Source organism: Pholcus phalangioides, unplaced genomic scaffold (assembly GCF_987345545.1).
Source record: "Pholcus phalangioides strain wild (caught in Gottingen) unplaced genomic scaffold, Ppha-v1.0 ptg000016l_1, whole genome shotgun sequence".
NCBI lineage: Eukaryota > Metazoa > Arthropoda > Arachnida > Araneae > Pholcidae > Pholcus > Pholcus phalangioides.
The window spans coordinates 311,301-333,936 of record NW_028301609.1 but is presented as its reverse complement, the minus strand read 5'-3'; the positions used below and the strand labels follow the sequence as shown (position 1 = coordinate 333,936).

At 38.9% G+C, this 22,636-nt stretch overlaps 1 protein-coding gene across 3 annotated transcripts in view; it reads right to left on the bottom strand.

Moving 5' to 3' along the window:
- LOC149074692 (uncharacterized) overlaps positions 1-22,636 on the bottom strand; it is a 63,211-nt gene that overhangs the window by 29,857 nt on the left and 10,718 nt on the right. For 2 of the 3 annotated variants that reach the window (XM_089245758.1, XM_089245761.1), the window contains exons 2-5: positions 4,297-4,506; positions 3,200-3,458; positions 2,443-2,682; positions 1,009-1,116 (exon numbers count right to left, since the gene is read on the bottom strand). In XM_089245758.1, the coding sequence (XP_089101884.1) occupies positions 1,009-1,116; positions 2,443-2,682; positions 3,200-3,458; positions 4,297-4,410 (721 nt within the window). In that variant the 5' untranslated portion in view covers positions 4,411-4,506. The remainder of the gene's footprint in view (positions 1-1,008; positions 1,117-2,442; positions 2,683-3,199; positions 3,459-4,296; positions 4,507-22,636) is intronic. The other variant, XM_089245760.1, reaches the window with a different exon arrangement.

The window sequence follows — 22,636 nt, the reverse complement described above, 5'->3', positions numbered from 1 at the left end:
ATCGCACACAACTCTGTCCATAATATATCATTTTGACTTATTGCGAATTTTCTCGTCAAAGTCAGCTGTGACTATCATTTTCGTGACATTAATAACTTCCATTGACTGACATTTCGAAAAAAGATGTCAGGCAACGTCGGGGGATTTTCAATAGGAATTCTTCAGGTTTTGTTGCTGGTTATGGAGATTCATTTCGGAGAGGTTTTTTTTCCCCTTTAAAAAGAAGATATTCTATTTTCATCGATGTAGAAAATTACTACGCTTGTGTTTGACTGACACGCGCATTTGAGCTAACCAACCATCGTGCGTTCACAACTCGGACTTAAATCGGAAAAAAAATTATGGCATTTGCCGTTTCTTACTAATTAGAGCTAATATGTGAGGGAGGATGCATGTGTGTGTATGTGTATGTTGTGAATTACTCAAAACTCTGGTCCATCGCTATAAGCTAATTAGCACACACTTTTACCGTTTTTACACACCATTTCTTACCTCGGAATTTCGTTCATCAGACGCGTTATTATTCTGTCGTTTGAGTGATGTGTACGTTGGATAAGAGAGAAAATAAAGAGGAGTGTCAGATTACTTCTGGCGAAAACCCCAGGCCAGCGAAATTGTATGGTCAATTTGAATCATAAATTACTTCCATTTCAACAAAGGAACCAATTGTGTGCGGAAATGATGGTCAGAATTTTAAGATTTTTATCCACCTTTTCGATTACATTGATTACAGCTCTACTATTGTTTTCTCCTTGCGTTTTATTAATAGCAACAGAGAAGTAGGTGAGCTATACAGTAAGTGCTGCCATCTTCATTTCAAATCATGAGTTAATTTGTTTAACTTGAGGGGGAAAACAGGTGTTGTGGTTCTGTCGTTAAGGGGAGACACTGGAAGGATTGAAGTCACACAAATCAGGTGAATCTTTAACCGATCTTAAATAAAACACGAATATGAAAAAGGAAAAAAAACCCTACACATGTTAGGAGAGCTTGAAAACTTAAACGAACCTGTGAGTCCGTCTTTGTCCCTGGAATGGACATCGCCTCCAGCTTTGACGAGGGACACGATAGCGTCACTGCTTCCTGAAGGACAGTACGTTTTACTAGCTCTGGTTTCTTAAATAAGGGCGGGAAGAGACACATTCAATATATAATAACTAACATTACTTTCAGACTAAGAAAAAGAGAGGAATTTAGAAAAAAAAAATCAAGTTATGCCCCCACAATATTAATTGTTAAATCACTCTACATACAGGGTGCATAGAGAAATCCATTTATCCTGGGATTTGCGAATAATTCTCGAACCATCGATCCTAGAATCCTAGAGGCATAGTTCCAATTTGAAAAAAATATAAACGTGTAGACCTCAGATACGTCATTCATATTGCAAGGGGTTGTTTGGTAATTAAAATAAAAAAATAACTTTTCAATTGATAACACTCCTAAAAATTTGAATTAGGAAGTTTTTGCCCTGTCATTCCTCAGCCCCTACCCCTAAAAAAAGTGTCTAAGTAGCTGATATTTGAATTCAAAAATTGTTCAAAACGAGAAAAGAACAGCATAAACTAACTGATAAGCATATTTCAGGCTTCATATATGCTGATCATTCCCTCATTTTCTCTCTCTCAGCGATTCTTGAATTCAAATAACTCAGACAATATCACACTTAAAAATATGAAGGATTTTTGCTGGTGGCAGAAGAGACAGGGCAACAACTTTTTAATTGAGTTTTTTAGAACAGGGTGATCAAATATAAAACGGTTAATTTTTAATTTTTATTTTCATAACTATACAATCCTTTGCAAAATGAATGGCGTATCTGAGTTCTACACGCCATTTGAATACCTTTTCTAGTTGGAAGTATGCCTCGATGATCAACTGTTCGTGAGTTATCGCAGGATGAAGGGACTTTCCCAGAACCGTAGCGTACCTTTTTGGTGCCCCGGGGCAGACAATTTCTTGGGGAGGGGGGGGGGGTTAAAAAGGAAAAAAATATACAAAAATAAGTGTGCATTCATTGCGAGGCCCCCCCCCCATTTGGCTCTAGGGCAGTGCCCCGGCCGCCCCAGCCTAGTTACGGCCCTGGATTTTCCCTTGCACCCTGTATAATTGGCAGAATACATTTTTTTTTATATTTCATTTTCTTTTTGATCCCTTTCGACATCAATGTATTCAGGTCAAGTAAAATAAAACGGAAATAACTCAAGCTGTTGATTAATCTTGATAGATAGATATAATAAAAATTTAGTTCAGGTCAGGCGTGCAAAACCTCCGTCCCGCGGGCCAGATCTGGTCAATGAGAAATGGACCCCTAAAAAAAAGAATTCGATGAGCATTCCAGTTTGTGGTCGGCGAATGGCCCCATATCGCATATCTAGCCCGTGGCCCGAAAAAAAAGTTGTGCACCCCTGGTTTAGTTGATGCGCATTTTTCGATGCGTACCTGAGCTAGCGGCCCACAGAAGCGGCGTCCTACCATCCTGATCCCTGCAGTTGACGTCGACTCCCTTGGATATCAGCTTGTGTAGCACCTGTAGACCTCTCCTGACGTTATTACCCATCTCGCTGTTTGGACCACACATCTGCGCTGCATAATGTATGGGGAAGGCGCCGTGGATATCGGGCGTCGATGGGTTCGCTCCTGCTCTGGTCACTATGTCGAGGCATTCCAGTTCTCCACAGACTGAAAAATTGATTCAACGATGATATGTACCCAAATAATCGAATATAATTTGAAATTTTACTGTTTTTTCGAGCAATCATCGACTTTATTGTGAAGTAATAATTAGATCCCGAAAGTTTAGGCACTAAAAATGGTCAAAATTTTTTCTAATCCCCCCAAATTAGTTTGTATAGGAACTATGTAAAAGTCTGGCATTCCTTAAGAAATTTCGTTGTTACGAAGTGATTTCTCTGGTCCCTTAGGGTTCGTTATAACAGAATTCGACTGTACTAAGTGCTTGAGGATTTTAAAAAGAGCAACTCTTTTGAAATTCTCAATGCTCAAAATATTCAAGTTCTATCGAATATGGCTTCTGAAATTTACGAATTAACTTAAACCAATGTTAAAATAGCCATTTTTGGCAAGGAAGGAAAAAAAAGTGTTTTCACAGGAAAAAGTTTGAATGCAAATGAAAAAAAAAAAGATTTATGGGATTTTATGAACTTCTGGGCTTTGGTAAATAATAAACGATAATAACCTGTTGCCCAATGGACGCAGGTATGCTTTTCATTGTCTTCGCAATCGGTGTCGGCTTTTTGGTCGACCAAGAACTGCACCATCGTCGTATTGCCGCTGATGACCGCTAGGTGGAGAGCCGAATATCCCTCGTCATCTTGCGCATTTAATATTTCAGGCCTTGCCGATATTATTTGTTCGGCGCAGGTTGTGCGTGTATTTTCGGCGCAGTAATGCAGGGCCGTCTTTCCACTCCGGTCTTTGTGTACGATGGCTTCCTTCTGAATGAAACGAGTTGATAATTCGTAATTAAAGATTTCAATCGAACATATATATGTTAGAAATGAATTCTTTATACACAGGCTGTCCCAGATTGTTTGCGCAGCGGATATCTCTGCAACCGTTGGCTTTAGCAACATACGTTGTTACAAAAAGTTTTCAAATGACGTGCAGTTGCTTAAAATGTCTTAAATTTTCCAAAAATTCGTATACATAAAGAAATAGAAAAATTAACTTTTTATATAAAACCTTGTGTGCTAAAGCTTCCAATTAGTGAAATGTGAATGCTGTTGAAGTTTTCAGCATTTATTGCCAACGAATGAGAGGGTGTTCCACAATTTGCGAAACGCAAATTAAATTGCGTTTAAAAGTTATAAAAATTCTGCAATTGTCAAAATAATTTCCAAAAAATTAATATTTACTGTGAATAAAAAAAAAATAAAATGGGTAAGTTCACATTTGCCATTTCTACACATAGACTTAAAAACGGCAACTTTTGAGTAAATGAAAACTTGCCAACACAGAGATAAGTTGCGATAAGTTGCCAAAACATGATGATTTTGAATATTTAATATCTCGATAAATATTGCATTCAAAAATACGAAACTTTTTGCAAATGACTTTTCAGAATGAGAATAAAAAGGTAATTTCCTAATTTTTCTATTATATGACCCTTCAAACAAATTTAGAGATTTTAAGTAAACGCACGTGATTTGAAAATTTTGTTTAGTTGAAAGCATGTTTCCAGAGTCAACGGCTGCAGAGATAAAATCAATTTCGGATAGGCTGTATGTGCCGCCATATTACAGGAATTAAAAAGAAACCGTGTGTAAAAAAGACCTTTCTCTCCAAGAGACCGTGTACGTCAGCCTCGAGTTCCTGTTGGCATGCTAACATGAGTGAAGTGATTCCGACACCAAAGCTTGAAGCCGGTTGTTTCCTCGGCGATGCCATCAGGCATTAATGACTGTTGTAGATCCGGTCCCTGGCATCTGCTGTTGGCAATGATGATGATGACAGTTTTTTCTTTAATCTCGACATGATCTAATGCTTTTCGCAAAGTATAAGCACAAACAATAATATTAAATCCAGATAAAGAACTACAAAAAGTCATGAATAAAAAATTTGAAAGTATTTTATGACGAATATTTAGGGTCATTAAAAGTCTGATTTCCAAATGGTCTGAAATAAGAATCATCGACAGATTCAGACCATTTCAAAATCAGAACTCACGGAATTCTAATCACCCCGTACAATCTGTATTTAACCCAATTGACGATCACTCGTCCGAGTGTATTTGACGAGATATCTCGTCCAAACGCATGTGGGAGAAATTCATTCCAGAGAGAGAGAGATATCTCCCTGTTTTTTAAACCTCTTTTTATTTATCATCTCAAAGCTTCACTGCAATCCTATGAACTGTTATTCCCCCTGTTCTTTTTATACGACTGTTTAGTGTTTCCCCCCTCCCCACATATAATGTATCTTTCTACTATACATACAGGGTGATTAATTGATTCCTCTTGTTCCGCATTTTACTGGCTGGCGAGCCATTGATCTCAGAGGCAAACTTTTAATTAGAAAAGTATCCACAAACAGCGTGTAGAGCTCAGAAAAGTCATTCATGTTGCAAGAGATTGTTTAGTTACTAAAATAAAGAATTAACTTTTTAAATGGAAACCCTGTCCTCAAAAAATCCAATCAGTAAGTTGCACTGTCTCTCCTGAGGCCAACAATAAAATACCACGTATCTAAGTGCAATATTCGCAGAGATATAGTGGAACCTCCCCTAACGGACACTTTTCTGATTCCCAGCACAGTGGAATATGACTTTAATGTATTTCACTCCCCGTTAGTGGACACTATCGATAGCGGATAGCAAAATCAGGCAAACGCCAATCTTTTTCCCAAACTCTGATAATTTTTGGTCATAAATCGGGAATTTTATCATACTCCGGCGAAGATTACGTATGATCCCAAGCTCGTGTTGGTAAACATGATAACTCGTCAATTAATCACTTCATTAACTGAACATAACTACGGGGGCTGTCTTAAGAGCATCATGGACCAAGTGATTTTTGTGCGCCATCTTTGGCAAATTCTCGAAATATTCAACTACGTCTCATTTTTCTGAGCCCCCTCTTCCCTTAAGGCCTCCCCCACCCCCCGAGTTCATGCGTTAAGACGGCACTGCATAACTATGGTCTAGAATGGTGAATTCTTCGAATGGTAATGCTGGTTTTGTTGATAACATGTGGAGAAAGCCAACATTATAATATTGATAATATCATTGTTTTTATCTTCTTCACACTTATTTTAATTCTCGTTACACATACGTGTAGTGCACATATCATGTACGGGGGAAATAATTAATTGGTTTAATGAAGAGAAAAGAAGCTATACATTTTCCCATATTCATCAAAATTTCCAACGGTATTTGGGAGATGTACGGAATAGCCAGTAGAAGTTTTATAAATGTCAGTGATTCCCAACGTGGGCGTTAATGCCCCCTGGGGATGATGGAATGTTCGGGGGGGGGGAGGGTAGAAGCTACGGGTTTAACATAGGATCCTGTGGGTTAGATTGCGTTGGGGTGGGGCGATGGGGGGGGGAGAAAAAAATTTCTCAAGAAGTGGAGGCGATGGGACAAAATAGATTGGGGAACTATATCTAGACCAGTGTTTCCCAAAGTGGGCAATATCACCCCCTCGTGGGCGATGGAATGGTCCCAAGGGGCGATAGAACCTACTAATTTAACATTTTAACATAGGATCCTATGGGTTTACTTGAGTTGGGGGGCGATAAGAGGAAAAAATTTCTGATGAAGGGGGCGATGGAACAAAAAGTTTGGGAGACCATGATCTAGACCATAGTTTCCCAACCTTTTTTGTCCCATCGCTCCCTTCTTCAGAAATTTTTTTCTCTCCCATCGCCCCCCAACGCAATCTAACCCATAGGATCCTATGTTATATCCGTAGCTTCTGCCGCCCCCCCCCTGGAATTTTCCACCGTCCCCAAGGGGGCGTTAATGCCCACGTTGGGAATCACTCCCTGATCTAGACCATAGTTTTCCAAACTTTTTTATTCCATCGCCCCCCAACTCAAACAAGCCCATAGAATCCAATGGTGTAACAGGTGTAACAGTATAGCTTACATCGCCCCCCACCCTGCACTATTCCATCACCCACCAGGGGGTGATATTGCCCACTTTGGGGAAACAGTGATCTAGACGATCGGTGAGGTCATTCAAGTATTACGTCAGCGTCGAGGGGGGTTTCTGATTTGATGACGGGGAGGGGGGGGGGGTTTGACAGTTCCTTACGTCATCAACCACCCCTTTTTGAAGATATGAAATATTCTAAGCTGCTGACGAAATTTTGCTGACAAGAGGGAGGGGGGGGGGGGTCAAAAATGGCTAAAAAATTTGCTGACGTAATACTTGAATGGCTCCTTATGCATAACCACCGGTCTATCACTTTTACAGGTAGGAACCAATAGCGACTAATAACAAACGCCGTATAAATGTAAAGTCGAATAAATGAGGCTCCACCGCACATCTGCTTTATTTCAGTCACCCCGAAATATCTCGGCTTCTAAAAGCGCGTTGAAGTTTTTTTTTAGCAAACACATTCTTTCCATTCCCCCCCCCCCCAATCAATCAACTGAAAGTGGTCGGAGTCAGCTCTTGTTCAAGGTTATAGATAATACAAGGCAGGAGAAAAAAGACTGTGTGTTTCCCTCACCCCTCTTCTTTCAGCACTGTAAAGAAATATACGCTCAAGTATAAATAATACAAAAAGATTCTTTTTCCAAAAAAAATATTTCTCTTCCCACGAAACCACATACGTGATGGCAGGTGTTTTTTTGTATCATAGTGAGGGAAATGAAACCGATGGGTGGAGTAAATTTTCTTGTTGGAGGCGCGGGGGGGGGGACAGTTATCTGTTCGTAATATACATAATATCAGGGGGAGAAAATGACTCTTCTTGAAAATAGGTGGCAATTTGTGAATGTTTCTCAATTTCAAATGTGGCAGTTATGATACGCATTAGGAAAAATTTTAAAACCCGCCCAAAGGGTTCATTACCAATTGAAAGCACAAAGGTTTTTAACATATGGCTGATGCGAAGATATATTTAGGAAAGAAAAAATCAACTGCCACTGCGGGGAATCGAACCCACGTCCTTCCACTTTCCGGGTGAACACCCTAGACCACTAGATTACAGATGCAACGAATATCTCAATCTTTGCTTGGACAAACCTTGTTAAAAACCTTCGTATGGATAGCGGAGAGTGACATCGTCGTCGGATAAGTCGCCATCTGGAGGCATTGTCAGCAATTGCGAGCTTTGCCTGAGTAAAGTCAGCACCTCCTAGAGATAGGCCTCTGCAGTCGGCTTGTGATGTCAGTAAGTAGTCCATTTTCCCTCAAAGTATTCAGGGGAAAAAAAAATTCCCTGCCTGTGCCAGTATCATCGTCGAGTGGCATGGTGGTAAGATGCTCGTCTACCATCGTGAAGGTTGTTGTCAGGGTCCCGGGTTCGAACCACAGGGAGGAGGATATTGATAAGATATTTTCCCTAACGAACTCGAGGCGACCACCGATAGACAGCGCCTTCACTTCCAACCCATCTCACTAATGGCAGTAAATTGCACTATAGCGATATGGTCAGAGTCGGTGTTTGGTGACGTAGTATCATCGTCGTGAGGAAAAGAAATGATTGGGCTCCGAACTGGCGATTTCTATGCCCCACATCCAATCACTATGCGGTATTTGTGAGCCAACCAGGAAGAATCTACGCCAAAATAAGAAGAAACGAAATAGGATTGTGTGTTTCAAAATGTGGCAAACCCCCTAGGTAGTCTGAATAACGTTTAGGTAGTCTTAATGACGTTTATGACAAACAGTGCAGAGGCCTTCTATCTCTAGGAAAAGTGCTGGTTAGGTCCGTTCAGTGCACACGAGCTCCAAGGAAAGATTGCGATATTCGGTTGCCTCTGTAGTCCAGTGGTCTAGGGCGTTGGTTCGATTCCCCGCAGGGGGCAGTTGAATTTTCTCTCTTTCTAAAATATATCTTCGCCAGCCAGCTGTTAAAAACCTTTGTATGGAGAGCGGAGAGTGACATCATATCCTCGGATATTGAAAGTGCCTGTATCTTTTGAGCTCAGCCTGTATAGAAGGATCTTTATATATGGAGAGATTCTGATATATATATATATAATGACTTTAAAACTCACACCAGAAATCTGGCAGACGTCCAAAAAAAAATATATATATATATATCAAAGAGCTTTCGGAAACGATCACGTGCCCTTCAGATCTAATAGAAGTTCACGTATAAAATTATGATAGCGACTAACGTTAGTGCGTATATAGATATGTCCCGAATAAAAAATAATTTAAATACCAAAGTTCATGGCGGCGTTTTTTTTAATACTCGGGGTGTGGAGAGAGCTTTTAGACCGTGAGAGAGACGTGTCATTTATAAATACATATTTTTTATATTATTCCAGTCTCATAAACTCTTCACGTTTCGGCAATCAGCTGATGAGAGGGTTTTCGTTTTATATTCTCTCGTAAGTGGTTATCGCAGTTTGAAAAGTTTGCTCTGGAGTCATAAAAGGCTTCCGATGTAAATGTACTACGTATATGATAATATTGAACAAAAACCCTTTTTTTCCTTCCTACGGGAGATGATACTAAGTGATTACGCCTAGAAAGGAAAATAAGGGGGGGGGGGGAAGAATATACCGGTGCGAGAGTATATTCAAAATGGAGGTCACATACAGTGAATGTTTTTCTTTAGATCGAAATGCTGGTAGTTGCTTTTACATCTGTGGGCGTGGCCCACGTGTAAGTTTCATGAGCTTTTTTTTTTTTTGTTTCCAGCTTCAAAAGCAAATACAGTCGGTCCCGCTTAATCGGAAAACGGATGCAACTCTAATACGAATAAATTCCAATCCGGAACCGAAATTTCTCCTTTTTAAGATTTTAAGTCTTCCTTTGAGTGAGAGAGTTTCAAAAACTTTACCCCGCTTAATCGAATATTGTGATTCACAAGCCAACTGTAAATATACAAGGTGTCCTGTGAGTTCTGATTCGGCCTTCACCAGCCGTTCATCGTAGAGGCACGGTTTTGCTAGGGATGACGGGTATCGCATCTGACTCCGTATTGATGAGACGTAGTTTTGAGATACATGATATTTAATTATGAGGTTATAAACGAGATATTTACAGGTACATATTTATACTAGATGATTACGCTGAGAGAGAAAGACGACGTTGATGCAACTCGTGCTCGGGGGCATCCGGTCACGTGACCATCTCGTGTTTCAGTACAGAATGTACTGAGATTCTTTCGCGTGACCAGAGCGTGCTTGATAAGAGAGTCAACGTACAAAGTTTAATAATAATGATAATACATATAAGGATATTGAGAGGCTCTACAGTTTCAAGTTAAAGAAAAATACTCAAACTGTATTCGTGAATTACCCTGTACCGGCGTTGAGAGTGGAAATACAGTGTATATATAACAACATAAAAAAACTAAATTTTCATATGGTCACCCTAGAAACCCAATAAGAAATTTGTTGCCCTGTCGCTGCGGAGTCCCAACAAAAAAATCCACGTTTCTGAGTGCAATATTCGCCGAGATATTTGGATATAGAGAGATATTTAAAAATAGATATATTTTAAAAATTCGGAGAAAAGTTAGGAAAGAAAGAACAACGTGAACCAACGGAAAACGGTCCTTTCCCTCATTTATGCTGTTCTTTCCCAACTTTTCTCAGATTTTTTTAAACTCAAATATCTCAGTAAATGTTGCACTCAGTAACGTGGAACTTTTTTTTTGTTCGTCTCAGAAGAGACAGGGCAGCAACTTTCTAATAAGTTATTCTTCCGTATAAAGAATTACACTTTTTATTCTGTGACACACTGTATTTTCACTTTCAAAACTGATACGGGATGATTTTCGAACACATTTTGGGCATTTTTTAAGCCTTGGGACCATTCCTCGGACGAACGGTTGATGAGGCAAAGGGGCCAACAAGGACATCTTGTATATTAACCACTATATACATGATATTTTTATCAGATGAAACATTTTGGTAATTATGGCAAATATGTTGCCAGTCAAAACTTATGAAAAACGTAGAGTTTGGGGTGGATACTGACCTCTTCAACTCTTCAAGCTGTCTTCAGTAAATTTAGTTATTTCAAGTTAACTAATTATTCAAGTCAGAGTCAGGAAAACCTGATTTCGATGGTATCCAAGCCATATTTTTATTCTTTTTAAGTCCATAGATAACGCTAAGTTTGTCAATAAAAGCAAAAATCTTAAAAAATCTTCACAAACGCCATGGCGTCATGCAATTTCTTGAAATTGGAAAAATGAAGGATTTGAGTTTTTGCAACAAATTAAAAGTTTTGGATGGAATTAAAGCCAAAAAAAAAGTCAAACTGAGATTTCAAAGAATATGGAATTTTAGGGGCTCAGAGGTGTCGGGAACTGAAGAAAAATTCTGATGAAATTGAAGAGATTATAGGTGAAAGAACGGTAGAGCCTTATCAGAAAACGGAAGAGGAAACCCTGATTTCGACGGTATCCAAGAGCCATATTGCAATGGTTTCATGCATTAACAGCGAAAATGCATCAATGAACGGCACCAAAGAGATAACATATTTGGTAAATACAGTCGGCGGATATATATATATATACTCCGCTTTTACGAATAAAATCCTCTTGAACCAAAGACTGTTCCCGTGGAGACATTATTAACGTTCTCCGCTTAATAGAAAATATAGGATTCAACGCGACAATTGTCCATACATATTAGCCATTAGGTACATTATATTTTTATTGGATAAAACATTTGTTTTCTTGACGTGAATACGTCTTTTAAATCGCCTGACGATACTGGGAGCGTTCGCAAAAATTCGCGTTGTGGAATTCTTTAAACGCTCATATACTCAACGCAAGTCAAAAGCAATGGTATCGTCAGATGCATATGGCAAAGGTACATTCAATGATATCACACAGGTTTCAATATTTTTTCCGGTCTGGGCACCAGGTTCGCGGCCCTGATTCGTAACAAATTGTTTTCCGCTATATCTCGAGCAGTTCACAACGAAAATAGACGACTTTGGTTTCGTTAGCTATTCCAAAGACAAAACCGATGATAAGGGGCCATTCATGGATTGCGTCGGCATCGATGGGAGGGGGGGGGGGTTTCCGATTTGCTGACTTTTGATGACAAGAGGGGGGGGGGTTTGGATAATGCTTACGTCATCAACCACCCTTTATGAAAATATGAAATATTTTTAATGGCATCTTACTCGATGCGCCAAAAATGAGAAAACATTTTGATAGTTTGTGGGCACTTGAAGTGACATTCCCCTACTATTGATGCCCTACAGAGCCACTTTAGTGATCTCTAAATGTTTCACGGATCCCAGTGATCTGGAAATGTGATCCGTAATTATATGCCGCGGATCACTTAAATAATCTGAGAATGTGCCGTGGGTAACTTCAATGATGTAGAACCGCACTGGGGACCACTTAAGTGCTCTAAAACTAGGTCACATGTCACTAAAGATACCTCTAACTGTTACACGGATCGCTAAGTGTTCTGGGAATGTACCACGGGACACTTAAGCGATCTGTAAATGTGCCGCTTAGTACATTTTTACAAAATTATGTTTGAGGAGAGTCGGCCACATCAGATAACCCCCAAAACGATATTTAGTCCTCGGGCCAAGGGCCTTTATGCGATTTATATGGCTTAGAGGGTGGGTCGCAATGAATTTATTAAAGATAAATTTTTTGAGTTCATAGGTTTCAAATGACATTGAAATGAACAGAAATTGATTATAACAACGTATAAAGGTATTTTCTTCCAAAATTTCAATAAATAAAATATTTTTTTGCATTAAAAAAATACATTTTTGAACGTGGGGGGGGGGGACACGATCCCCCTATGCTTCCCCCCCCCCCGTTTACGTCTCTGATCCCACCAGTATGCGTTAGGATTCAGAGGAACAGAGCTGATGACGAAATTTTTCTGACAAGGGGGAGAGGGGATCAAAAATGGCTAAAAATCTGCTTACGTAATACTTGAACAGCCCCTGAACAAATTTCGCCACACTTCTATTTCACTCTCATATTCTTGAATACGCATTTCTGAAATATATGCCGCCCTAGTGACATAAATTTATGTCAGTATCTAGCACCAGATTCAAGTCACAAAAAACGAATTCACGTCAAAACTTGCCGCCGTGTTTATGACGCAGCCTACCCCAAGTTTTTTTTTTTGCAAATATTTTGTGCTAGTTATGACGGGGGAGTGGGTACTGGCCTAGAAGAATGCCGAGAGAGAAGAGAGAGAGAGCTGTCTCTCTTTTTAGTATATTTAATTATTTTATTTTACTTTAGTTTTGTTCTCTGTTGAACCCATAGAGGGCGCTAACTTTCGCACTTTCGCAATAAAAATGGAAATTGTAGCTTAGGTATTGTGTGATCGTTATAACTCAGTGTAATTTCATTTAATTTTGACATCTGCTTTATCTCAGAAGCTTTATTAATATTGATCCTTCGTCAGTTTTCAATATACAAACGGGGTGCGGTAGCCCAGGTCGATAAGATATTCGCCAAAGTACCAAAGGATGTTTAGAGGTGTAGCGAGTTCGATACCCGGTTCGTCCTTGTCAGAAAACTTTCCTGACACAGGGGTACAACAAAAATGGCGACATGACCGCAGCAAAAATTGCTACCGCAGTGAGTCCCCCATCGAGGGGTTAGAGCACCAACCTCTCGATGAGTATAAAAAAACCAAGTCTGTGCCGTTCGGAATCGGCAATAAATTGTAGGTCCCGGTCTAATTATCCCTCGTGTGCAGAAAATGACCGTGGTGCGACAAAAATGATCAATATTAGAAACAAGTAAACTGACGGTGTTAAACGGCGATTGAATTGGCCACCGCATAATCGAATATCCCTCTTTCATCGGATATTATGAGCTGTGAAACCGTTGACATCCGTATAAAAGCGGGGTGATTGTATCTGGAATTGTGTTTTTTATTAAAGATCATAAACAACTCCAAACGAAGGCATTTCTAATCCCCTAGTTGAGTTTACATAGGAACAATGCAAACAACCTGAAATTCCTTTATAACGAAATTTCGTTATAACGAAGTGATTTCTCCGGTCTCTTCGTTCTCTTTGGTCCGGAGTTCGTTATAATGGGATTCGACTGTAACTGATTGTGAACTGGCATAGCTTTTTGAACAAGCTGCTGGCTGCTGTTGCCATTTTTAAAAAAAAAAAATAAAAGTTGTTGATTTTAGTTTATTCAAAAATATATTGTTGTGTGGCTGACAATTCAACTGCCTATGCGGGGAATCGAACCCACGTCCTCCCACTTGAAGGGTGAGACTAGACTACACCGGCAATGAATATCACCCGGCAAGTGAGAGGACGTGGGTACGATTCCCCGCCTTTAGGCCGTTGAATTTTTTTTTTCTCTTTCCTAAATACATCTTCGCATTAGCCAGCTGTTAAAAACCTTCGTATAATATGTAAATGTAACATTAAAATCATGAAGCAACCAACTTGTGCAGTCCGAATCTTGCACTATGAGACTTCTGGCTGTTTCCGACGTTGAAGGAGAAGCTCCCGGGAGAGGATTATTAGTTATTTCAGTTGTGCAGGATTCGCTGAGGCAGCTTCCAGGAAAAGCCTTCACTGCTGCTTTGGAAAGTGGATTGAACGATTGGACCATTGCATATCATCTGAGGGAAGGTACTTCGGAAAAGAATTAATTATTTTTTGCTGTACCTATATTTCTTGTGTTTTTTTTATGATTTCACTCTCAGTTCTTATGCAAAGTACCTCGTAAAAAAAATCTTATCAACGTCCAGTGCACTTTCCAATGTGTTTAGAGTCTAATAAAAATGGAAACAAAAGAAAAAAGACACACATACGAGGAGATAACCGCAATAGTACACACGCACGCACACACATCATTTGTGAATTGGAGAAAAAGGTTGTTTTTTGAGTGGCTTCATGTCACAAAAACAATCCAGTTGAAGCAACACCTGTTGTCATAGCTCCACCATCATGCTTTTTTTTTTTTTGTAGTGTTGCTTGGAGCCAATGTTTTGTATTACGATAGGATTGGGGGAGAGAAAAAAAATGGAGAAGGAAAATACTCTTATCCCGCGATATCGATTTTTTTCTTCTTTTTTATGCCATTTTTATATATTTTATGTAAAATTTCTCCTCATACGTCTTTTTTTTCCAATAATGACATCATCACGACAAAGGAAATGAAATTAGCAGTCAACTTCCTGATCACCTAAGCAAATAGCGAAAAAGATTAAACTCATTTCATTTTAAATTATACAGGGTGTTTCGAAATTTGCGCACGTCAACAATCAAGTGTAGGAACGTTATTTCGCACTAAAGGTTTTGATTTTCAGTTTCTGACACTAAAAGACTTTATTCATTGAGGTTAGTGGATTATGTTTACTCAAAGATTACAAATACATTGGAACTTGGTTAATTCGAATTTTGGTTAATTCGGACTTTTACAAGCGCTCCCCCCCCCCATTTTGGAGGGCGCTGATTCCAAATCTGGCATTGGTTTTGTCAGATTGGCTCTAGTTTTGAGATAAAGTGAAAACTAAATTTCAACGGTAATACCATAAGCAGCATACAAATCACATTGTATAACTATGAGTTGTAAATAAATACAGTAGAGAGCATTGCCAAAGATATTTCAGTGATTTTAAGATGATTTTGACAGATTGATTTCGCTGATTTCGAATCTATCACTGGTTTCTCCGATTTGTCTCTCGTTTTTCAGATAATGCATGATCTCAACGATGCGATTTGTATACTGCTTATGTATTAACATTGAGAAATTTAATTTTCATTTTAACTCAAAAACTAGAGTCATTCGGACATAAAACCAATGTCAGATTCGGAATCAGTGCCCTAAAATGACACTAAAATCACTGAAATATCTTTGCCAATGATTTACTGTATTTGTTTATAACGCACACTTTGAATGTGATTTGTACATATGTTGCATATGAATTACCGTTGAAATTATATTTCCACTTTATCTCAAAAACTAAAGCGAATCTGACAAAACCAATGTCAGATTCAGAAGCAGCAGCCCCAATGCACCCTAGAACCAATAAAAGATTTTAAAGAACACTTTTTTTAGCAGTGTATAATTTGAAAATTCTGACAACTTCGGCACACCACGGATGCCGATTTTTCGATCTTGACTTCTGGTTTGAGCTGCCATGCTAACTAACATTCTGTTTGCTAAGCAACTGTTAAAGGGATGTGGAGGTAGTCCCCTGAAAATATAAACCCAGGTTTTATGATACACCTTTGATAAAAAATGAGTACTTCTTTCTTTGAAAACGGCATCTTTTGTATGCTAAAACGTATATATCAGAATTTAATTTATTTTTCGCGTTGGATTTATTTTTTTAGCAACTCAGTGTTCGACAAAAAATAAAATTGCCATTGTTGATCGGAAACAGACAAAACTCCGGAATCTAATTTCATAAAAATCTATCCTTGCTAAATAAATTCAACAAAAGTGCTCGAACGATGAGTGAACTATTTCAAATAAAGAACTGTTAGTATAGAGAAATATCAAAAAGATAATTTCTAAAAAAAATTTTAAGGTTTTTTTTTTCTTTGATAATATTTAATGCCCATTTTAACATTGCTCAGCTGGAGTGCATCGCTAATGTTTACCACTTGATACGAATTACGTTATTCAACCCTATGCATCAAGGTGTGCCATTCGAAATCTGAAACTTTTATCGTCATTTTAAGAGCAATGAAAGTATCGGAAAGTACAAAAAAATTAGTTATCAATTACAGAAATTTGAGAAACAGTCCCGTTACTGATGATCAACTTTTAATAATTTATATTTATTATCCTATGTGAATATTGATGTTTAAGTTGCAATATGCAGTCAATTTACAGATCCGGGATACATTAATTAGATGAATTCGAACTTTTTGGATAATTGGAACTTTTTTTCCGGTGACTCTTTCGACTTCGAATTAACCAAGTTCGACTGAATTCATTTTGGAAAGTTATTTCGCTAATAATTCGTATTCTTATGTTAGAAATTAATTTTCGAGGAAATATTCCGATCTCAACCAGCGCCAAATAATTCAACGATAACACGTTTAGTTGAACGTTTTCGAGGCACCTGATCTGTTTAAAGGGAACAGGTGACCATCCATAGTTAATACACGATTCGAAGCTATAGAGACTGCTTTGCAAAGTAGGCCTACGAACGATCGTGTCATTGCGTGCAGACTTTGGACATCTCGTTCACTGGACTTTTTTCTTGGGGGGTATTTTAAAAATATCGCATACTTCGGTAATCCACGTACGATTGATGAACTCAAGGCTAACGTCATTAATGCAATATCAGACATTAATTCTCACAGACTTCATAAAGTCTCGAGCAATCTGGTGAAACGAATACGCCTGTGTGTCCATGAAAAAGGGCAAAAAAGGGCAGTATTTCAACACATTTATTTTAAATCAAATTTTTTTTCAAACTTTCATTAAAGGTAATGGTTAAATTTGCAATTTTGTGAATGACCAAAAGAGTGGAGGACTTACTTTACCGCACACCAACTCCGGTCATATATCTCCATACGGCAATTTTCAATCATTGGATTTGGGTGGGAAATGAAGGTTCCATCTATCGGTGGTTGCCTTAAGAGTAGGTAAAGAACTTGTTTCTGATGTTTTTACCCGGATTCAAATCCGTAGACCTTGACAGTAACCTTCAGAGTGGAAGGCGAGCATCTTACCAACTGTATCACACGAGTGCTAGCAGATCGGGGACTTGGTCAGTGAGTGATCAAAAGAGTGACCTAGAGCAGAGGTGGACAACAGCTGGCCCGTGACGTGATTTTGTGACGGGCATGCTCATCATTTACCCCTCCCCCGGCTTTGAAAATACAATAGAAATGAACAAACAAGGTGAGATATATATACATATATTCAGTATATGCTTCCCCCCCCCCCGAAAAAATTTAAATGAGTGGCCAGGGCTCGCGACCGTGTAAAATAACTGTGTATTAAATTGATTTTCTTATTATTTAAGCCATCATTTTCAACAGCAGATCTGATGAACAAACTATTTACAGTCATTATTTCTAGTGACAATAATAATCGGCTATGTTCTCATCACACTGCCTTTCCATACACACGTATTTCTCGTAAAGTTTGTTTTGTGGACATTTTTACCTCATTCCTTTCCGCCACCTGTTAGACAAGTTGCTTTTTTGTGGCCTCTATTTGCAGCTGAATGCAAATTTAGAGTGTTCTGCTCACACTGGCGAAACTTCTCCGAAGTGTATGCCAACTCACAATGGCACATCAAAATTACAACAGACTGTATATGCTACGCAGATCCCGATAATTCCAAAGAGCAAAAATGTGTCATTTGGGATGGTCGGGTTCATATTGTGTCGTTGAGAGAACAAGCGAGTTCCACGTCCAGGCACGATAATGTTTTGTGTCCAAAATAGAGAAGCAGTTATCTCTAAATTTCGACATAGCAGGTTGGTGGCATTCCACGCAGATGCAGACTAACGCTTTCTCAAACCAAAGTACCGATATTTGGTTCCAAGATGGTAAATCAAGTAATAAGAATACATTCATCGCAAATGTGTTTCTTCGTAGTCTCATGGATATGCAGGAGCACCAGGTAATGATGAGAGTGCGCATCCTTTCACATCTACAGATAGTCTGCCTGGTCCATGTGAAGCTTGTCTATTTTATCTTGGTACTATCACTGGTTTACCCATTCCGGATAGTCAATACTATCCATCCGACTGGCTTTTGACACGCTTTTCATTCCCAAAAAAAAAAAAAAAGAAAACCCTTCTGTCTAAGTTTAGAGAAGTGCGTGACCGCGGTGTCTTTAGGGGTCATTCAAGTAGTACGTCAGCATCGGGGGAGGGTTTCGGATTTGCTGACTTTTGATGACAAGGGAGGGGGGAGAGGGGGGTTTGAAGGTTGCTTACGTCATCAACCATCCCTTTTTGCTGCTGACTGGGAGGGGAAGGGGTCAGTCCTTTGTTGACTTTTGCTGACAAGGGGGGGGGGTCAAAAATGGCTGAAAATCTGCTTACGTAATACTTGAATGGCCCCTTACCGGTATGTGAATCAATTTCTTGAGCGTCTATTCGACTCCTGCGGCCCACAGATTGCCAAATCAGGAGCAACGGATAAAAATAATTGCAGAAAAATGGTAGAAAAAATGTTTTATCTGTAAAATTCAAAATGTAAATGCAATTAAATGGACTAATTTGCAAAAGAGCGAATTTTTTATGCATTGCATCTACTAGCTGGGAACCAGCTAAACAATGGGAATATATAATTTTATGAAGAAGTGGAGCCCAGGGTAAAATTTTAATGACTAATTTGCCACGCATTTCCCTTCCCCGTATTACTTATGCCGGACGCAAATCTGCGAACTTTCTGAGTCATTTTGCTGGTGCGGCCCGCGACGCTGCAGCCATAGCCCACTAAACAATTGAATGTCTAGTCGGCCGTGCTGCAGCTGACCATTAGGGATGCCCTTGAACAGTGAGAAGTTGACCACCCCTGACCTAGAGGGTATCTGAGTGTTGGAGGGACCTAGAAATCAAGGGACCAAGTCAGTGAGCAACTAAAACAGTGTATAAGCATGTGAATGACCAAAAAAGAGTGACCTAGAGGCGTATATACAGGAATGTCAGGCCGAGTGTGTTATAACCATAGACTAAAGATATAATATTATAACTCTGTGGTTATAACGAAGGTCAAGAAAATTAGTATAGAATGGGGGAAGGGCGGTAAAATTTTGTATTGACCACAACAGGCGGCGAAAACGTAAATCCGTCTCTGACTAGCCCTCGTGTATGTAAAATGATGGTGGTGGTGTGACGAAAACCATCAAATAAGAAAAAAAATATTTTTTTAATCATATTTCTTCATTCGTTTAAAATGTATCTTTTCATTGGTCGATATAAAGGGGTTTATTATTATTATTTTTACATCGTTTTAGGCTTTCATGATGTTATTTGAGAAATGTAGCGGATCAATGCTCGATATATTCACCTTAGCTTCTCTTTCTGGTTATTATTATTATTATTATTTCACTCTACCTCGTCGCTCATGGCGATGGCCGCAGTCATTTTTTTCCCTTCATTTTAGTATTTTATTTCGTTTGTGTGTGTGTGTGTGTGCTTTCAATGGGCGAGAAAATACGACAACATTTGTCATACTTTTGTAATCGTCAGCTTGTGATAATCTTGGTGACGATTAGGGTCACTGAATTCTGAATGATGGACGACCACGCATGTCAGCAGGCAGCAGTAGAAAATACAACAACGAATGAACGAAAAAAAAAATTGCCATTTATACTCCTCCTCCTACATTTTTCTTTTTTTTTTATTGCTGCCTTCTATTCTTTCTGCAATCGTTTCGAAATAGAACTTTATTGTACATTATGGAGGTGAGAGCGGTGTTTTCTCGTACAACTATCAAAATCTATAAAAAATCAAAGACGTATTATTTTCGTTCTAATCTTCTGAGTGCACACAATACAGAATTTTCCGTAAAAAACACGAGGTTTATTTTATCGAGCATGTGAATTAAAGATATTGATTTCTGCAATTTAGACAAATACAGTCACACTCGATCGTGTGACATCGAAGATTTCACGAAATTTTGCCGTTATAACCGAGGTGTCGTTACAACCAAGGTTTTCAAAAAAAAAAAAAAAGCACTTGAGCAACGTTCCAATTGAATATCCTGCACAAACTGTACAAATTTCATTTAAATATTAAGTATTAAATCATCATGATATAATATATGCGTATGTCAAACTTCAAACTGATGCTCTTCTTTCTATGATGGGTAAGGAATCTAATTCAAATATTACGTCAGCATCGAGGGGGTGGGGGGGGGGGGTTTCCGGATTTGCTGACTTTTGATGACAAGGGGGGAGGGGGGGGGGGTTTGAAGGTTACTTACGCCATCAACCACCCTTTTTGAAGATATGAAATATTCTAAGCTGCTGACGAAATTTTATCAGTGTTTTGCCTTGATCAATCAAATTTCTGATTGCGCCTTTTACGATACGATTTTTTATACAACTTTCCTTGATTATTTATTATCCGTGCCCGTTACACTTTGACTTTAACTTGATTAATTTGATTCTTCGATTTACATAATTTTTGATTTCCTTGCACTATGATTTCTTTGACATATCAATAAATTTTGGTTTTACCGGAGATGCCCTGTTTCCCCCCCCCCCTCGGGGGGGTGCGAAGTACTTACGTTGCTTCTTGCGACAGAGCCTGGGTGTCTCGCGGTTTCTCCAGTGTTTCGCTAACTTTTGCTGACAAGGGGGGGGGGTCAAAAATGGCTGAAAATCTGCTTACGTAATACTTGAATGGCCCCTAACTAGGGAGGAGAAGGCGGATCTGGCTGATATGATGCCCCGGGAGCTGGATTAGAGCAAAACTAGATTGTACAATAAGTAGTTTCTACGATTCTTTAACTAGAAAGAGAGCTTAATTGACTCTTTAATTGTTCCTTCTTCATTACACTGGGCCTCCAAAATGCGCGCTTGCTCAGCTGACAAAGTACCTAGTTGTGGCCCTGGGTACTGGCAGTGCTCACGACATGATATGGTTGAAGAACTATGCATTAGTGATTGAATGCAGACACGCTACCACTATATCATTATGTGCACCCAGCCCATACAGTACAAGTAACCTGTCACAGAATAGAGAAATAATAATTAAAAATACCTAAAAATTCAAGTATTTCCATCTTTACTTCAGAAAATGGAAGACAGATACAGATGGCAGCATGAACGCGAAACAAGCGCAACTCACCAACATAAATACGCAAAGGCCACAATTCACTCGGAACACACATTCCAGCATTTTCATGCCGATTTGTTAGAAATTCCGAAGAGGAATGTGTACGAGGTGCATGTACGTTTAAGTAGTAGTAGTAGTATTTCTGGCGCGTCGATGACTAACAGGGAATTATAATAACTAACTAATTATGATGACTGACAGGGAAATATACACTGCAAGGTGTTTTCTGACAAGCATACCGTTTGATCATGTGCTTCAGTTTATTCAAAATTAAGATTCCTCCATTCAAAGGTTTTCGTATTTTAGCATTTATCGCATTTTATGCGAATTTCGGGTTAAGTAGACTGTGGAAGACCTTTTTTCTGTGACCAGTATGACATTTTTTTTGTTTTCTTCTGAGGAATCCCCCCACCCCTTAAAATCTTTTCCAGTCTCTTCCATTAAACTTTACGGCATTTCACCAGTAATATCGAACTATATATGGTTTCGAGTATATTCATCACGATGTTCGCTGCTTATGACTGATTTCGTACACTTGTGTACGATCGAGAGAGAGAGAGAGATTCCATGTTAGAATACCACCATTCAGTTCGCAAATTGAATGGGAGGGGGGGGGGGTACGTTTGGAGGTTCCCATGGGAAGATTAGTATTATGCTCATATGTATTGAGTTTGGGTATACATGAGTTTTCATATGAGTGCTGTTCTTATTGTCTTCTTAGTGCTCTTCTTATTGTTCTTGTGATTGGTACTATATAAACGGTGCACGTGACTCTAAAAAGGTTAAACAAAGAACCCTGCTATAATAGGTTCACATAAAATCAACTGAAAGGTATGGTCATCATATCTTCTTCGAATCAACTTGTGATTTTTCATAGTTATAATGGAAACAAACATATTAGCTGATGTAAAGACCACATACTTACAGGCCAACCTTCTTCTCAAAATTGATGCCTCAAATTCACCATTCCCAAATAGATTATTTACACACGTGCTTCTGGTTCAAGTTCGGCTACATAGTCATTCAACTTCAAATATATACGTATACACTGCAAGCTGCTTTCTGACGAGCATACCGTTTGATCTCATGTGCTTCAGTTTATTCAAAATTAAGATTCCTCCATTCAAAGGTTTTCGTATAGACGAGAAAAAGAAAAACTATTTTGAAGATTTGCCTCCGGAGCTGTTGGTTCGCATCTTCTTCTTCTACGTCGATTCGGAGGGACATAAAAAGTTCTTGAAGAAT